This window comes from Triturus cristatus, chromosome 3_2, assembly GCF_964204655.1.
Source record: "Triturus cristatus chromosome 3_2, aTriCri1.1, whole genome shotgun sequence".
NCBI classification, from domain to species: Eukaryota; Metazoa; Chordata; class Amphibia; order Caudata; family Salamandridae; genus Triturus; species Triturus cristatus.
The window spans coordinates 969845230-969861397 of NC_140584.1; the positions used below are offsets into that span (position 1 = coordinate 969845230).

Genomic DNA, 16168 nt, shown 5'->3' on the forward strand with positions numbered 1-16168 from the left:
TGTCGATACCGAAGGCATCTTGGGAGTTTTCAGCGCTGAAGGTGTTTGATACCATTGGTGCCCATTTTGGCTTTACCACTTTATGGTGTGTGGATTCGGATTCTTTTTTTGGTGCTGGCACAGACGAAAACTTGAGGATTTTAAACTTCACCAATTGTCAATTGTTTAGCAGGTGGGGGGACGTGGTTCTGCTCCGGAGTATTTTCAGAGACCACCATGGCCCGAGGGCAGTGGGGTACGGTGAGCCGCTTTACATTTGTTTCATTGGCTTTGTTGGGGTATGGAAGGCTTTCGCCCGAGTTCACATGGCCATGTGTGGAAAGTTAACGGTCAGAGTTGGAGCTTTCACCACGGCTAGTCAGCCGTATAGGGATGTCCATGGTCACTGCCTGTGCCTCGGGATCCTCTGCTTCGGGTTCTTGGTGTGGCAACCTCCCCTCGAAGATATCAGGCGCATTGTCAGCATGCTATAACTAGGTGATGGAGTGGGCCCAACATAGTTCTTGTCGCTGCCATAGCGTCTTCTTGAGCGGAAAGCCAAACACCTCACACAACACCGCATCATGCTCTGGGGACAAGCAAAGGTTACACACCTTGTGCTGGTTCTGCCTGAAATATTTGATGTAGCACTTGGGACAAAAACTGAACTGCATCTTTTCCATCCCTTATGGACAGCATGACAATATAATCTCCTACGCCGACGACACTCAACTGATCCTCTCCCTCACCAAGGACCCCATCACCGCCAAAGCCAACCTCCACGAAGGTATGAAGGCAGTCGCCGACTGGATGAGGACCAGCCGGCTGAAGCTGAACTCTGACGAGACAGATCCTCATCCTCGGCTCCAACCCTTCAGCCTGGGACGACTCCTGGTGGCCGACAGCACTGGGGGCAGCCCCGACACCCACCAACCAGACATGCAACCTGGGAATCATCCTCGACTCACTCTCAATGACCAAGCAAGTCAACGCCGTCTCCTCCTCCTGCTTCAACACCTTCCGCATGCTCCGCAAGATCTACCGGTGGATCCCAACTGATACAAGAAGACCAGTCACCCAGGCCCTCGTCAGCAGCAGACTCGACTACGGAAACGCCCTCTACGCGCGAGCCCCGACCAAGCTCAAATGACTGCAACGCACCCAAAACGCCTCAGCATGGCTGATCCTCAACGTACCACGAAACAGCCACATCACCCCCCACCTGAGAAACCTGCACTGGCTCCCCGTCAACAAGAGGATATCCTTCAAGCTCCTCATCCACGCACACAAGGCACTCCACAAGACCGGCCCAGCCTACCTCAACAGACGACTCTCCTTCTACATCCCCAGCCGCCAGCTCCGCTCCGCTGACCTCGCACTCGCCACCGTCCCGCACATCCGAAGAACCACCACCAGCAGGAGATCCTTCTCCCACCTCGCCGCCAAGACATGGAACACCCTCCCACTGAGCCTACGACAGACCAAAGACCTGCTGACCTTCAGGCGGCTACTCAAGACCTGGCTGTTCGATCAGTAGCTCCCCCCCCCCCCAGCGCCTTGAGACCCTCGCGGGTATGTAGTGCGCTTTACAAATAACTGATTAATTGATTATGGGAGAGGGGGCTGCTGGTCCTGATGGGTGCTGAGGTTCAGTTGAAGAGCCAGATCTTGAGATCCTTCCTGAATTGAATCAACGATGGGGATAGTCTGAGGTAATGGCACAGGGTGTTCTAGGTTTTGGCGGCGAGGTAGGAGAAGGATCTTCCTCTGGTTCTGGTCTTGCAAATCCCAGGGACAATGGCCATTTCGGCGGAGCGGTTAGTACATCGAATGAAAGGCGGTGGTTCAGGTATGCAGGTTCGGTGTTGTGGAGGGCTTTGTAGGCGTGTGAGGAGCCTGAACGTGACTTGACCGGAAGCTAGTGGAATTCTCACAGGTGTTCAGAGATGTGGCTACAGCTTGGTATGTTGAAGACCAGTCTGGCTGTGGCCTTCTGAATGTTCTGTAGTTTACTGAGGAGTTTCTGGGTGACACCTTCTTAGAGTGCATTGCCGTAGTCGAGTCTGCCACTGATGAGTGCATGGATGACGTCATTCTGGCCTCAGTGGGGATCTATCTGAAGGTCTTTTGAAGCAGGCGAAAAGTGTGGAAGATGGCGTTCATCTGGTGGTGCATCGTAAGTGAGAAGTCCAGATTGATGCAGAGATTTCATGCATGGTCTGTGGCGGAATAATACGGCAGGCCAAGCGGAGGTGTTGGGAACCGGGATAAGGACTTCGGTCTTGTCGGAGTAGCGCTTGAGGCAGCTGTCTCTCATCCAGGTAGTGACGGCCTTCATTCGGTCGTGGAAGTTATTTCTGGCAATTGTGGGCTCTGTGTGGGAGAGGATAAGTATAGGATTGTCACAAATCCTCTCACTCTGAAGTCAGAGAAAAGCAAAAACCAAGCTCCCTCAGAAGACAGAGCTCGACATTTTACCTCAGTTCTGAACGCACAGCAAGGGTGACAAGATAAGATTTAAATGCCTATTTACAGAAAGGAGCACATGTTGAATACTAAAAGGGGCCCTTGTAAACAGGCTTTGCTATACAGAAGGGCCGAATTCAAGATGAGCAGCCAAAACAAATAAAGCCAGCAAATAGAAAGCAAATAGAAAGCAAGCAAATGTGAGTTTCAAACCAGAAAGCCAATGATAAGCAATGGGACGAACACCTTCCCAGGGAAGCTTTCCGAATGTACCCTAGATGTCTTTAGCAAACCAGACAGCTGCGCTGGTCTGGTAGGCTTCAACCTAATAAACTGGAATCTCACAAACATAATGTACTTGAACTAGTTCTTCACCTACAAACTGATGGAAAAAAAGGAAAAGCACAAATGAATCTCCTTAAAGAGAGAATAAAAAAGACATTGGAGGGTATCGACCTCTTCCACAATGTATAGTGTGCAAGATAAGATGGTGTTGAAGGTTCAGCCATGGCAATTCCAATTCTCCAAGAAATTAAACTCTATTACTATACTATAGTACAGTACTGTTTTCGCTTCAACTAAAAGGAGTTTATTAATCAAGTGCAAGGCCAAAAATCTAACTATTCATGGCCAGACAGGCTAACCCCTCCCTCACCTTTGACTTGTTTAACAATAATGTGTTATTTTCGGTATATACCAGAACCATATCAAACGGAGGATGAGAAAAATCACTAGGTCGTGGAATCTATTGGGATGGCAGAAGACTCAGATGGGAGTCATCAAATTAGGTTCAATCAAATAAGTCACAAACAAGGACAAGTTACTTTTAATCCTTGTTCCCCATCATGGTTCGGTTCTCTTGATTAAATTCATGAACACTAAAATCTCAGCCTATATACAGGAGCCCAAAGAAAGAAAACGAAATGCTGCTATTCTAATGGCCATGTGACCCATATTTCTCAGTTTTCAAATATACGCAAACATGAATTAAAAACGAACTACTAAATTATTCGTAGTCTTTCATATTCAAAAGATAGAAGAAATAGAAAGATAGGCAGACGTCTCAGAATAAAATAATTTTACCATCAGCTTAAGTAGCGCTAGTCTGCTCCACAGTCTACACTTAAGATCTTAGCCAATTCAAAGTAATGGGAAACATGAGGGTTATTTATTAGCAATACCCATGATGTAAATTAAGCAATTTGTTTCATTATCCCAATCTTCTTCACTATTCGTGAATACTAGAACAGAAAGCTCATGTCAGTACAAGGTGTTGGGAAAAGCAAGATATTAAGGAAAATAGCAGGAACGTTAACAAGATATGTTTATGTGGTTCAACCTAGTTGCCTGCAGTAAAATCATATATAAGAAAAGCTCAAATAAGTGGCATGAGCTCCACTGGGTTACTTTTCCATTTCATTAATTGAAATATTTACTGAGGCACACAGCAGTAAATGCTCTATCTATAGTGGCTAAAGGTAGGATGCTTATACTGTATGAACAGCCTAGTAGTTGAAGGCTTGCTTTACTTTTTTCCTTTTCAAAGTATTTTTCAAAAAGTCCTAAGTGATGTGCCTGAGGAAGAGGGCCAATTATGGAGAAAAGATTTAGGAATTATTGTTTGGATTACATGAAAGTCTCATGTAACTTCCACAGGAAAAATAGATACGTTTCCAGAAGCGTTTGTCTCGTATAAGGTTATATAAGGCTCTTGGGAACAGAGACCTACCTAACCATTCTAGTTAATCAGAAAGGCTACATTCCATGAAAGTCTTTCTTATGGATTCTCTTACAGGTCTGGAAACCACCACTGGCAGAGCCACTCTCATCCTGTACTTTTAGATTGTGACTGACATTTTAGTCAAGGGAAGAAAAACAATAAAACTGAAATCACCATCTTCTGAACAGACCGAACTGTTCCAAGTTATATTCTCAGTACCTGAAGACAAGTTTTTATCACAGCTGCTTACGCGGGCGAGCACCTCACCTGAGCCAATGAGGTCTCAAATATTTTCTTTGTTCGGGTAATAAGGCCTAGCAAGAACAGAGAATGCAGATTGGCAATTCGCTAATTTAACCACAAAGCCTACATTCTTGCTCTTTATTGCTTGACCAAGAATCTGAACGCTTGCAAGCTGTAACAACAATATTTATAAATGTGTCTTTTGCTAATCAGTGCACAGCTGCAGTTAAATTAAGTGGCATTGTTCCTACCTTGTTCAAGGAGGCCTTACCATCCGCTTAACTAGTTACCTCCCATGTCTTGCATGTTAGACTCAAAGCTTAACTGTCCTATCTGTTTTTAAGGACCAAAGAGTGTAATGAGTGATTTGCTGATGAGACAATCACCGTGTGCTTTAGTGCATACTGATCATATGATGTAAGTTTTAAAATAAAGGTTATAGAATCTGTTGCAATGGGGGTTTGTTTTTAGTTTCTGGTTTAAAGAGCAATCAGTTCAATATTAGCTTATGTATACTTTATAACAATTATACTTTGTCTGGAATATTGTATAGATTGAGATTACCAGACAAATTAGAATGAAACATATTAACTAATTTAGTCAGATATTACACATCTGAAATATCCTTGAAGAAATTTGCATAAAGCATACATTTTCTGCAGACAGGACTGACTAAACTGATCTGACCTGCACGACCACTTTTGTTAAAATAGTATTTGTCGTGGTCTCATCTCCTTGAATATATCTTTGATTGTGAGGTGAACCATGGAAGCTCCCTATCTTACTATAGAAGTGTCCATATTTACTTAGTTAAGGTGGTACAATAGTTAGAATTTTCAGCCTTAACCATAGTCTCTTATTTTCCCGGGCTGTCACAAGTTATTGCTACTAATTAATCTTGATGCATATTTGTGGCACTCATACTGAAGTATGCTCATTCTCAACTGGTTCATTAAATATTCTTTAAAACCAGGGCACCAGCAGTTAAAGAACAAGCCAGATTTGTCTGGACATTGGTCAATAATTTGTTCAAAGAAATCAACATTTTTATCAGAAGGCTACACTTATTTCCTCTGTGTCCAATAAATCACGAAGTACTGCAATCCTTGTGGCTTGCCTAGAGCCTCTGCTTTTGGAGGACTGAATTGTGAGAAAGTCTAATAGCCTTCAGGACAGAGCAAAACTTCAACTAATAATCGAAATAAAGAAAAGAAAATCCACTCTTCCCAATATTGGTCGCTGTTACTTACATAATTTGCAGAAAGCTCAGGTTGAACCCAAGACTGCCTATTAGTAGATTGTTAGTTTTTGATGCACAAATGCGTATAGTCGCAGCATTCTGACATTCGCTTTTTGACTAATTAGTCGTTTTAAGGTCTACAATTATTCTCATGTCTTCCCTAGTCTTCCCTAGTGTCCCCTGAACACAGTCGGTAGGAATACATGAATCCTTTTGCCTGAAAATAGACACACTGGGGAAAGGAAAACAAATAATTGTTTACTAGACCCAATGTGGTCCGGACTCATCAATTAAAAAGGATTCAGATAGTGGGAAAAGAAGAACTTAGGTTAACAAAAGGATTAAAGATAATGTGAGCAGATATACAATATACTATGGAAGAAAACAGTTTGAACAATAAGAATAACTTGCAAGGAATTACGTATAAATGGCCTGATGAACCTTTATTCACAGAAGAATGCCTTCTTAAAAAGTATCCAGAATTTGAAATGAACAATATTACTACTTAAATTAAGTTTACAGAGTTTCTGAAATGGATACAAAATAACTAATATTCTACAGCATACAATTTGGCTGAAATATTTTAGTGCAAGAACATTGCTTGTGTTTAAATTTATTTAGGTTCATGTTTGTGTGACAAACATTGAGAGTTGATACTCTATATGTTGGAAAACTTAAAATGTAAGGATAGAAAATGTGTAAATTAACATGATTCAGTCGTGTCACATTTTGGTAAAAAAGCTCCCCAGAAGCTCCACAGAAAGTGAAGACAACTGAAGTCATTTTTTTGTTATAATGACATGAATACAAAGGGTTTTTTTTAAAGCGAAACTACTACTGTACTTGGTAGTTTGCAAATGTCAAGGTTTATTCCGCTGCGTTTGTGGCCTAGTTTAGTCTCACAAATTCATTAACAGATTTTGTTAAATGTTGCAAGGTCTGTTCAAAATCTCACTGCAAAGCAAGATGCTTACACAGAAAGTAGGATAGTGCTAACATATAATGCCACTTATTTAAATTATTATGATTTGCCAAGGAAATGCTACATGGGAACATACCATGCTGAATCTGTGCTGTAGTTCATTTTCTAAGCGAGAATGGTGTATAAGAACCCCTAGATTTTAGGGATAAGCCAGATTTGTTTTTGTTTATTGGGGATGTTGTCCGATCTTTTCTTGATTTTGCTACTCATTTGGGACTTAGAAGGATTTCTGACTTTTGACTATTTTGCACTAACTTTGCTCTGAGTCTTCATGGCATTTAATTTATAGCTCTTGATTTGGAGATTTCTGTAATAAAACCCTTCAACTTTTTCCTGACCTAGAACTCAGTTATTGAGTGGTCGCAGATACTTACTTTTAATACTCTACTGAATTGATGTTGGGTGGTAGGGTGTTCTTTTAAGCGAGCTCAACCTGGAGTGAAACTACTTGAAGTAAACGGTCGGGTTGGAAATATTTTGGGGAATTATTATTGGGGTTCAGTCCTAAATATTAGGGTACAGGGATCCATTTAAGACACTTGTACCTGAAGAATGAAAGTTCTGGCTCTTCATCCAGGGTAACATACGTGAAACCAAGATGGGCCCAGATTAGTCAGACAGTTTAGCTATAAAACAAAACAAGATAACTATCCCACAAAAGAAATCATCATGGTACATGTATAAAAAAAAAAAAAGTGCGCAAATATGCACCAAAATGCCACAAGGTTCAATGACTCAGAAATAATGTAAACACGTTTTAAAGGATGTTACATGTTGAAAGAACAATATCACTGGATAAACCTTCATTGACACTAATATTGTTTGCCAGAAATACCACTTAAACCCTATGTTTGTCATTCCCTTTATCTTGTTACGTATGTTCAATAGTATTCCATAAGGAATGTCTACCATTTGGTGTCGTCATCTTGAAAAGAACAGTGTGAAAAAAGATACCACTTCACAGGACTTTAAATTGTACTGCCTTTTTTGTCGCTGCAGCAGTCTACAAGCTTTTTTTATGTGAGAAATAGTGATTCTAGATTTTATTGGGTAAAAGTGAGACTTCTATTTGCAGGCATCTGTTTATGAATGTTGTGGTGGACAGAGCAAGAGTAACAGTGTGTTTAGGGAAATAACAGCAGGCCATGGGGCCCACCTAATCCTTTTTATGTTAAACACACTTATTTAATGTTGCAGGCAGTGAAATCGGCATATAATAGAGCTGTATCCACATATACAACCCAAGCATGGATGTGTAACATTGGTTTTCACTGATCTCACAGTTTCTGATCACAGCACCCTTATTATCCGCAACCATCTAACACCTTCAGGTGTTAGGTAGTCTACCCCTCGCACCCCTTAAAGCGAGCTTTTAATCTCCTCCTGGTTACCCTTGTATCCCTCTTAATTCCATACACTCATCCCACATTTTTAAATGTTTGTGGACAATCTTTCACATCCCCTATCTCCAACATTATACAATAATCTTGTCCAGGGGATCCCCAGTTTGCTTCTGTAATAAGAGCTACTTATGTTTAATGAAAATCATCCTGTTCTACCAAGAATATCAGAGATAATAGGGACCACATCAGACAAGATTACATAGTGAACATATGCAGGATTACTAGCAGTGATCACCTCAGCGCATCAGGCAATGTTAGCAGTGATATTAAAAACGCTTTGTCATTGTAAAAATGCCACTACATCGATAATATACAAGTCATAGCGGCAATGACCCTGGCACCCAGTTATTTAGATTACCAATACATTTCCCTACTGCTGCATGATGCATCACTCAAATATCCCACTTTAGATTGGTTTGGGGAAATTAAACCTTTTTTCTTCAAACATCAGCTTATGAATTCTGAATAGACATATTTTAGTCTCAAATATACACTTTTAAATGTTGGTATACATAGATTATTAACCAAGCAAAAACTTTTAATTTAGTAGGCTGGGCTGTACAGAAGAGAGCCACTTACAGATAAACTGGAGGAGATCTACTAGTAGCTCAAACTAATCATTGGAGAAGCCTGATCTACTGCCCAAGTCTTGCGGTCAAGTGGCTCTTCTTGCCTCCACCTTTTGGTAATGTCTCGCTTCACCACCACCAAACCCAGACGCAGCAAAGTTAAATTGGAGCCCATGTCTATGGATAGATGGATTAGGATAAATATTGGGTCTCCAACTGCCATTGTTTTACATATTTCAAAGTCTGCAAGACACCTTGCCAGAATGGTTTCACCCAAACACACTCCAAAGCAGTGTGCATGACTTCCCCAATGTGATTATGGCACCTCAAGCAATCAAAGGACTCCGTGTGCTCTCCATAACATAATCAGATTTGTGACATGTATGTCCAGTGGAGGTTTTTCAGATGAATAAGCCTAAATTGAGAAGCTACGTCAGCCTCTCACTGGGCCACTGTAGCCTCTTGCCAATCCTCCTGATTGAGGTCATAAACATCCCTTTACCAGGCCTTTCTCAGTGACTCAAACATAAGTGGAGAATTGATTGCTATGGACTGGTAACGCTTTGACCCCTTTCTTCGTTCCATCTCCCCCATCAGTAGTTTAGCTGATAGATCCTTAATGTAGACGTTCAGCTCATGCTTTAATTGTATTTATAGAACTACCTTCTTCTATAGATAGTCATAACATTGTAGGTCTGTAAACGGGCATGTGTTCCGCCTATCAAATCCACTCCCCCCTCCCCACACCCAGCTTAGATCTACCAATATTATCTCATCCTCCAAATCTCCAACAAGAACCAACCTCAGGCAACATTTTACCCATACACGGAGGGGAGGGGGTTCTCTTGTCAAATGTTTGTGCAATCCCATATTACTCAATATATTTTATGCTATATCTGGTACTCAAGTAATTGTCGCTATGGAAATGTAGGGTCTACTCTAGCCCCACGAAGAAAAAAGTAAGGGACAAAAGTAGCCCTACATCCATCTCTATGTGGCATCCGTCAGTTCGGAATGTGGTTCATTAGACCAATTCATTTATTCCTACCAGATAAGTAGTTCAATAGTATGCTTTAATCTCATCTGCACCTATTGCTCCATCATAGTGAGATTTATAACATTTCTCCCTCCCTCCATGGCTATGCAGGTGCACCTCCATTTCAAGATATATGGAGCTGTTGGCTCTAGGTACTTTAGAAATACTGTGGGTGGTCTGGAGAAGCTGAACACATGAGGCAGTGTTCCAGTAGCTATTATGCAGATAGGACGATTAGGATGTGTGGGACTATGTCAGATGTTTTGTATCTTTTTCCGTGCAAGAAAGCATATGCATTGCAGAATCTCTTTGCAGTAGAATATGGGCTGTTCCACATGCTTCCCAACAAATTACATTTGATGCATAGATTAAATCAATTTCGTATAGCAGGGTGTACTGCAGTTTTCATGCAACAATCAACTTCTACTACTAGTCTTAATTCTAGCGGCACTCATTGTAACGACATTTGAAGGGTTTCACAGAGCTGCTTTTCCCAAGACTCAAACAATAAAGGTACAGGACTAACAGATCTGAGCAGCAAGTGTAAGTCAATGGACTGTTACTGGCTAACCCGTGTTCTCACTGGCATTTTTCTAAGTCTGCACAAAAGAGAGAAAATCATGAAACAAGATTAGAAGTGCCTACTGACTTTAAGGCAAAGGATTGCGAACTATGCAAGAAAATGTTGGAAAAACTAGGTTATATTTAAAAACATTTGACAAGTGCATCAGCGCTTCTTTACTGTTCAAAACTGAGGGAACATTAAAAAGCACATATGCTACAGGTAGACAAAGAATATGGTCATAAACAAATGCCAACTAGCAGGGCCAGACCTGCAGCATTTTAAAAGGTGAAAGTTATTGAGATGTACATTTTCCCTCTGTGCTTTAGTTAGGTTTGCACTATACAAATGACATGCATATGTTCCCAAACAACTGCAGCCCTTGCACTGCGTTTTGCCGTGGAATCAAATTAATTAAAACCAAAGTAAGGCATACAATACGTAGCACAGGTGCCCAGAGATTTTTCACAGGTATCATTTCAAAATAGGCTACCTGGGCAGTCCAAAAATCCTACAGGGCTGGAACACATTCTCATATAAGCATACAACTGCATCAGAAGTATTAATACTAACTTAAGTTGATATGTATTTCTAAAGTACACGTTCGTCGATTTGGGCATCATGCCACTAACTAACAGACGATTATTGATATCCAATGCTCTGCCACTCAGGTTATCGGCCTATGAAAGGCTTGATAAACTTCCTCAAATTTGAACTGGTGACCTCGCAGTCAAACACCAATTCCTGAAGAGGGTTTATTAGTCCACTGAGGCAAAGGACCCAGTTTAATACTGTTCTCCAATACCTCACTGGCTATGGAGGCATGCAATCATCATCAGACTGGTTTATAGATGTTTGGGTGCATTGTATCATGATCACTGCTTGCACATAGGTCCAGTGCTCAACAGGATTTGTTTCTTTTTGCAACGTCATAACATTTCTATATAGATTTTGGGCATCTACCACAATAGACCAATTAAGATTTTTCTAAAAGGTCACAAGCTTCAGAAGCGGTTTTTGTCTATGCACAACTTTGCAACCAAATTAGAGAGGCACAGAATATAGATATATACTCCCCTTTACCTGTGCTCTTGCCCAGGCAGCCTCAACACTACCCGATTAAGTCCTTCTACTGCCCTATATGGTCTTCTCGCACAGAGCCCAGTGCAAAATCGAAGGCGTGCCACAATTCAATCATCGCAGACTCGCAAGTGTGCCTAACATGTCAAAATATCTGGTCACTGCTGGCTGCTTCCAAATCAGCAAGCAGACCAAAAGCTACAGTTCTACCCTAAACAATATCTAAAGTTAGCGATCCTTTTCAGCTCTTTCTGAAACATTTATCCCCAAGTACCCCTTTTGTGTAAAGGGCGCAACTCATCTGGAGGAAATATGTCCACTCACTGCAATACTCAGTCAGAATGTCACCTTTAAGACAATCCTGGGGGATTTCTAGGTTCTCCAAGTCATTATAAATGGAGCATCTAGAATATAGTGATCATACCAATTCAATCGTATCTTAGCACACATTTAAATTGCACAATTTGGAATGTAATAAAGTGAATTAACAGCATTGGACCCGTACCTCCTGAATGATCGGCTTCAATTTCAGTGGACCAATGTCCATCATGCTTCACGTCAGGAGAATTTTTTAGTTCCCCGTTGTTAAGTGGCACATTGTCTTGCAAATTAGAGGACACTGCTTTGACTGGTATGATGCTTAGTTCAGTGGTATCGCCAATTTCTGATGAATCAAACTGTGGGGCAGTGGAGACCATGCTTGATAGAGTAGTGCTTTGCAAAGGCTCCTCTGTAATTAATCCATCTTCTGATGTACAAGCACTGCAACCCGAATCCTCAGCTGTGATGCTGGTATCCTCAAATGATAACCCGAAGTGAGAAACCACACTGACATTCGGTTCATGGTAGTCACTGGGCACAGAGCTTTTTGGTTTATTTTCTTTCGATGTGATTTTGCCAGGGCATGATGAAGGTAGAGTTTTTGATGCATTTATACCACTAGAATCATCACCCAGACTTTTCTCTGAAAGCAGAGGAAACTCCACTGTAGTTTTACAATTGGAAATAGTATTTTGCCTGTTGGATTCCAAAACATTCACAATTCCAGATATGGGAGGAGGTAAAGCAACACCATTATCTAACTCTACAGAACCACCAACTTGATTTTCTAAAACAGGACAACTGATTCCAGACAAATTAACTACTGTGCCAGACAGGACCTCCTTTGTAGCTGCTAAAATTACTTGTGAAACAATTCTCATTGCCAACTGTTCAATGGGGCCAGCGGCTAGTTGTGTGTGATCGGTTTCATTTTCTTTTTGGAAATCATCTGCCCCTGTGCCTGCTAAGTGTTGGGGTTTTTCCCACTGAGAAAAAGCCGTTATCTGGCAAACATTTTCTTCTGTTAGCAATGGGCTAGAGTCCACATAACTATTCATGAGGATGCCAACCACTATGGACTCTTCCACATTATCAGCAGAAGAAAGTGTATTGATATTAAGTCCCACATCAATAGCAGCTATGTTGGAGTCTTTTCCTGAAGAGTGATTTTTACTAAACCCGCTCAGTGGAATTTGGTCTACTAAACTGATTGTGTTGCCTTCCACAGTTTGAAAAGATTCGACTGAAGACGCTAAGGGAGGTTTGTGTGACATTACAGGAAAAGGGTCATGCAAATTCACATTTTTCTCAAAAATAATATTATGGGCTGCATCAGTGGACAGATTCTCTTTAGTCAATTCAGCAGGATGAAGGTTTTCTTCAGAAATGAGTGGTGTTTGAGGACATAGCTCTGCAGTCACAGGGGCAGTGAAATTAGTTGGTTGAACATCTCCCTCCAAAACCAAGTTGTTTTGGATGTCTGCAGAGGACATTTGAGCATTTTCTTCAAGTTGAATTATTTCTTTTTCTGCTAGAACACATTTTTCAGTCACTTCCTCATTGGTGCTTGTTTCAATACTCTCTGTGGACCTTACGGCTTTCTCTGTTTCAGCGTGTTTAGCTTCATTTACAGTATTCGTTTCCGCAAATCCAATAGAAAGTGCTGTGTTTACTTCAATGATGGAATGAGCAACTTTACTGGGAGGTATAATTTCAGTCATTTGAGTAGCCTGATCAGTTTTTTCTTTATCATCTGTATGATGTTCTTCATCCACAGAAGCAATTTCAATGGTTTTAGGGGACTGAAGTGCTTTTTCCTGGAATAAGATTAAGGCATTGTTATCAGTTAAGGCCCCAACATTATCTTCAGCAGTGCAAACCTCTTCCTTGTGTTGCACAGGTTGCAGAATACAATTGTCAAAGATGTCTGTGGCTTCCGGAGGGTGACAGGCTTTTTCCTGAAATAAAACAATTTGTTCAAATGCATCCAGAGATGGACTTTCGATACGTTCAGTTTCTTGAAGTAGATTTGTCTCAAGTGTTACCCGATGGCCAGCATCATTATTTGAAGCAACATCCCCATAGTGAATACTTTGAACGGCTTCTTCCCAAAGATGAATAATGCTGGCATCATTATCCAAATTGATAACTTCACTAACATCTGAATGATTAACCTTGTCCATTACTTTTTCAGTGACCGTAACAGTATCAGTAGAGACACAGGTTTTTTGACCCACACACTTAATATTTTCCTCTATTATGCTTTCAACTGGAACATTATTGGAGCAGCATGTTCGAGAAGACTTGTTCCCCACAGTAGAATTTTGGACATCTTGTTCTAGAGGCAAAATCTCAGTGTATCCATTGGATTGAATTTCTGCTTTATGAACAAGCACTTGCTTATCCTCAGCACCTTCAAATGTAATGGCCATGCCATCTCTTCCTGTCGATGAGAGCTGCTTCTGTTCAGTAGGAAACACAGGCATTGTTTCAAGAACAGTCATCTGTCCAATTTTTCCACTTATCGTATAATCCTCAGTATTCAAAGAACAGGCTACTGGACATTTGTAAACACAAGCATCTTCCATATCATTACACATCATTTCTTCTTTTGGCCTAGTCTCAGAAGAATACTCAAGTTCCTGAGTGGCTTTTAAGTTGGAAAATTCCAATGGGCTGAATAGGAGAGTCTCTTGGAAATGTGGATTTTCTTCCACATCACCAATTATGCTGCTGGATAAGTTGCGTTCATTGGCCTGTTCGGTTAATAAACTTTCGTCTTCAATTTCGGACACACTTGTTTTTTCAACATTTTCTAAAGATGAAGATTCGGACAGCAGGCCAAACAGTGAGGACCTGGAATGGGAAAGGCATTTTTGTGGAATCTCTTCATGGTTCCACTGCAAGAGATGTTCTGTTGAAGTAATTATTTCTTCGGGAGAAATACATTCTTTCTGAATATTATCTGCATGTTGGTCTTGTGCAGGGGCTACTGAACAGCCTGGTTGATTGGGTATTCGATTTTTTTTTCGTGAAAAGAACCACCACCAACCAATAATTGCCAGGACTCCAGATAAGGTGTAGGGGAATATTCCACGGAACTGCAGAGCCATTTTAAATCTTCAAGCTTTAATTCTAAATAAACAAAAACAAACATTAATTAAATAGATCAGGTTATTCCAAATTGCCAGTAAAGTACACACCACAATAAAGGTTACCTTTTCAAAAATGTAATTGTTGTAATCACCCACATCTATTACAAACATTTACACGCAAAAGAACTGGTTACGACTGAGAAGATTTTTTTCTGCAATCGTTTTTCAATCCAAAAAATACCTTGATCTGGATGAAAACTATTTTTTAAAAACAATGCCGAAAAACAAAGTTTCCAACACTGATGCTTTACCAGGTGATAAGATGTAGGAGAGATTTATGGTGCTTGATCGGTTCTTTTATACAACAGTGTGTGGAACACGATTCTACTCAAGTGTTTCCTTGCACCCAGTACAATGGAAACGCTAACCTGGGTATAGAAAACATTCAATGGATGAGAATAAAGCCCTTCCCCTATATACCATCCCTTTCCCCGAAGAGATGTTCAGATTGTAAGGCTCACCTTTCAGAGTTAATGAATACACAAAGATGTAGGAATTTCCTACAGGGAAGAGGGCTCAAGAAAATGGGTGTTGAGTATACCCCAGAATTACACAACTTATTCTGTATACGGTTTTGTACACATAAAACCTTAAACTAGACTCAGCTTTATAGGAAGCCAGTGTAAGGGGACCCCAACATGTGTGAGATATAATGTGTGGCTCCCTAGGTCATACATGCTTCCACATTCTGCACCTTTTGCAGTTTCGAGGAACGCCTTGGATAGACTCAAAAACAACAGTACCATAATCCAATGTGGCTCTCCTAATTAACATTTTTGCTGCAATTGTTGTATCCTTCAGGGGCAAGTAGGATGGGAAGAGCCAAAGCATGCATACAACATCTTCAGGCGAGTGCCTTGGCTTGTGGTTGGTGGAGAAATGTACACTCTAGAAACTGTGGATTCCTAACTGGAGGATGCCAGCAGTGGGTTTCCAGTAGGACTTTGACCGCTACCACTATAACCTGTCTAAGACAATATGTGCTTATCTCACACCCAACTGATATCAGGCAGGTCTGAAATGAAGATACTAACATACCAGGGTATTTCTCTAGCCCCTGCCCCTTAAAGTAAAACAAGAGTAATCATCAGCAAAAGGTTAAAAACCGAAATCTTATAGATTGGATGTGCCAGGTTAAAAGCATAAGAGACATTAAAGAAGTCAGGTAACAATATGGAGCTATAGAGATCACTACATGTTCAAGAGCAAGTGGATGTCCTATACAGTAGGAGAAGATGCTTGGGATCGGTCCTTGAGAAAAGGCAACCCAATTTGTATTGTTTGACAGTTCATTTCATAATTTAAAAAAAAAAAAAAACATTAAAATCTATTTAATAATTTAAACACACTATAAAACAAGAATAAATATCTAAAAAATAAATAAACAAGAAACAACTCATTAAGCAGTTCTA

At 40.8% G+C, this 16168-nt stretch overlaps 1 protein-coding gene across 8 annotated transcripts in view; it reads right to left on the reverse strand.

The window, feature by feature from the left end:
• Nucleotides 1-16168, reverse strand: part of AKAP1 (A-kinase anchoring protein 1) — a 406823-nt gene that overhangs the window by 289452 nt on the left and 101203 nt on the right. For all 8 annotated transcript variants that reach the window (XM_085649530.1, XM_085649533.1, XM_085649534.1 and 5 more), the window contains one exon: nucleotides 11786-14736. In XM_085649530.1, the coding sequence (XP_085505656.1) occupies nucleotides 11786-14714 (2929 nt within the window). In that variant the 5' untranslated portion in view covers nucleotides 14715-14736. The remainder of the gene's footprint in view (nucleotides 1-11785; nucleotides 14737-16168) is intronic.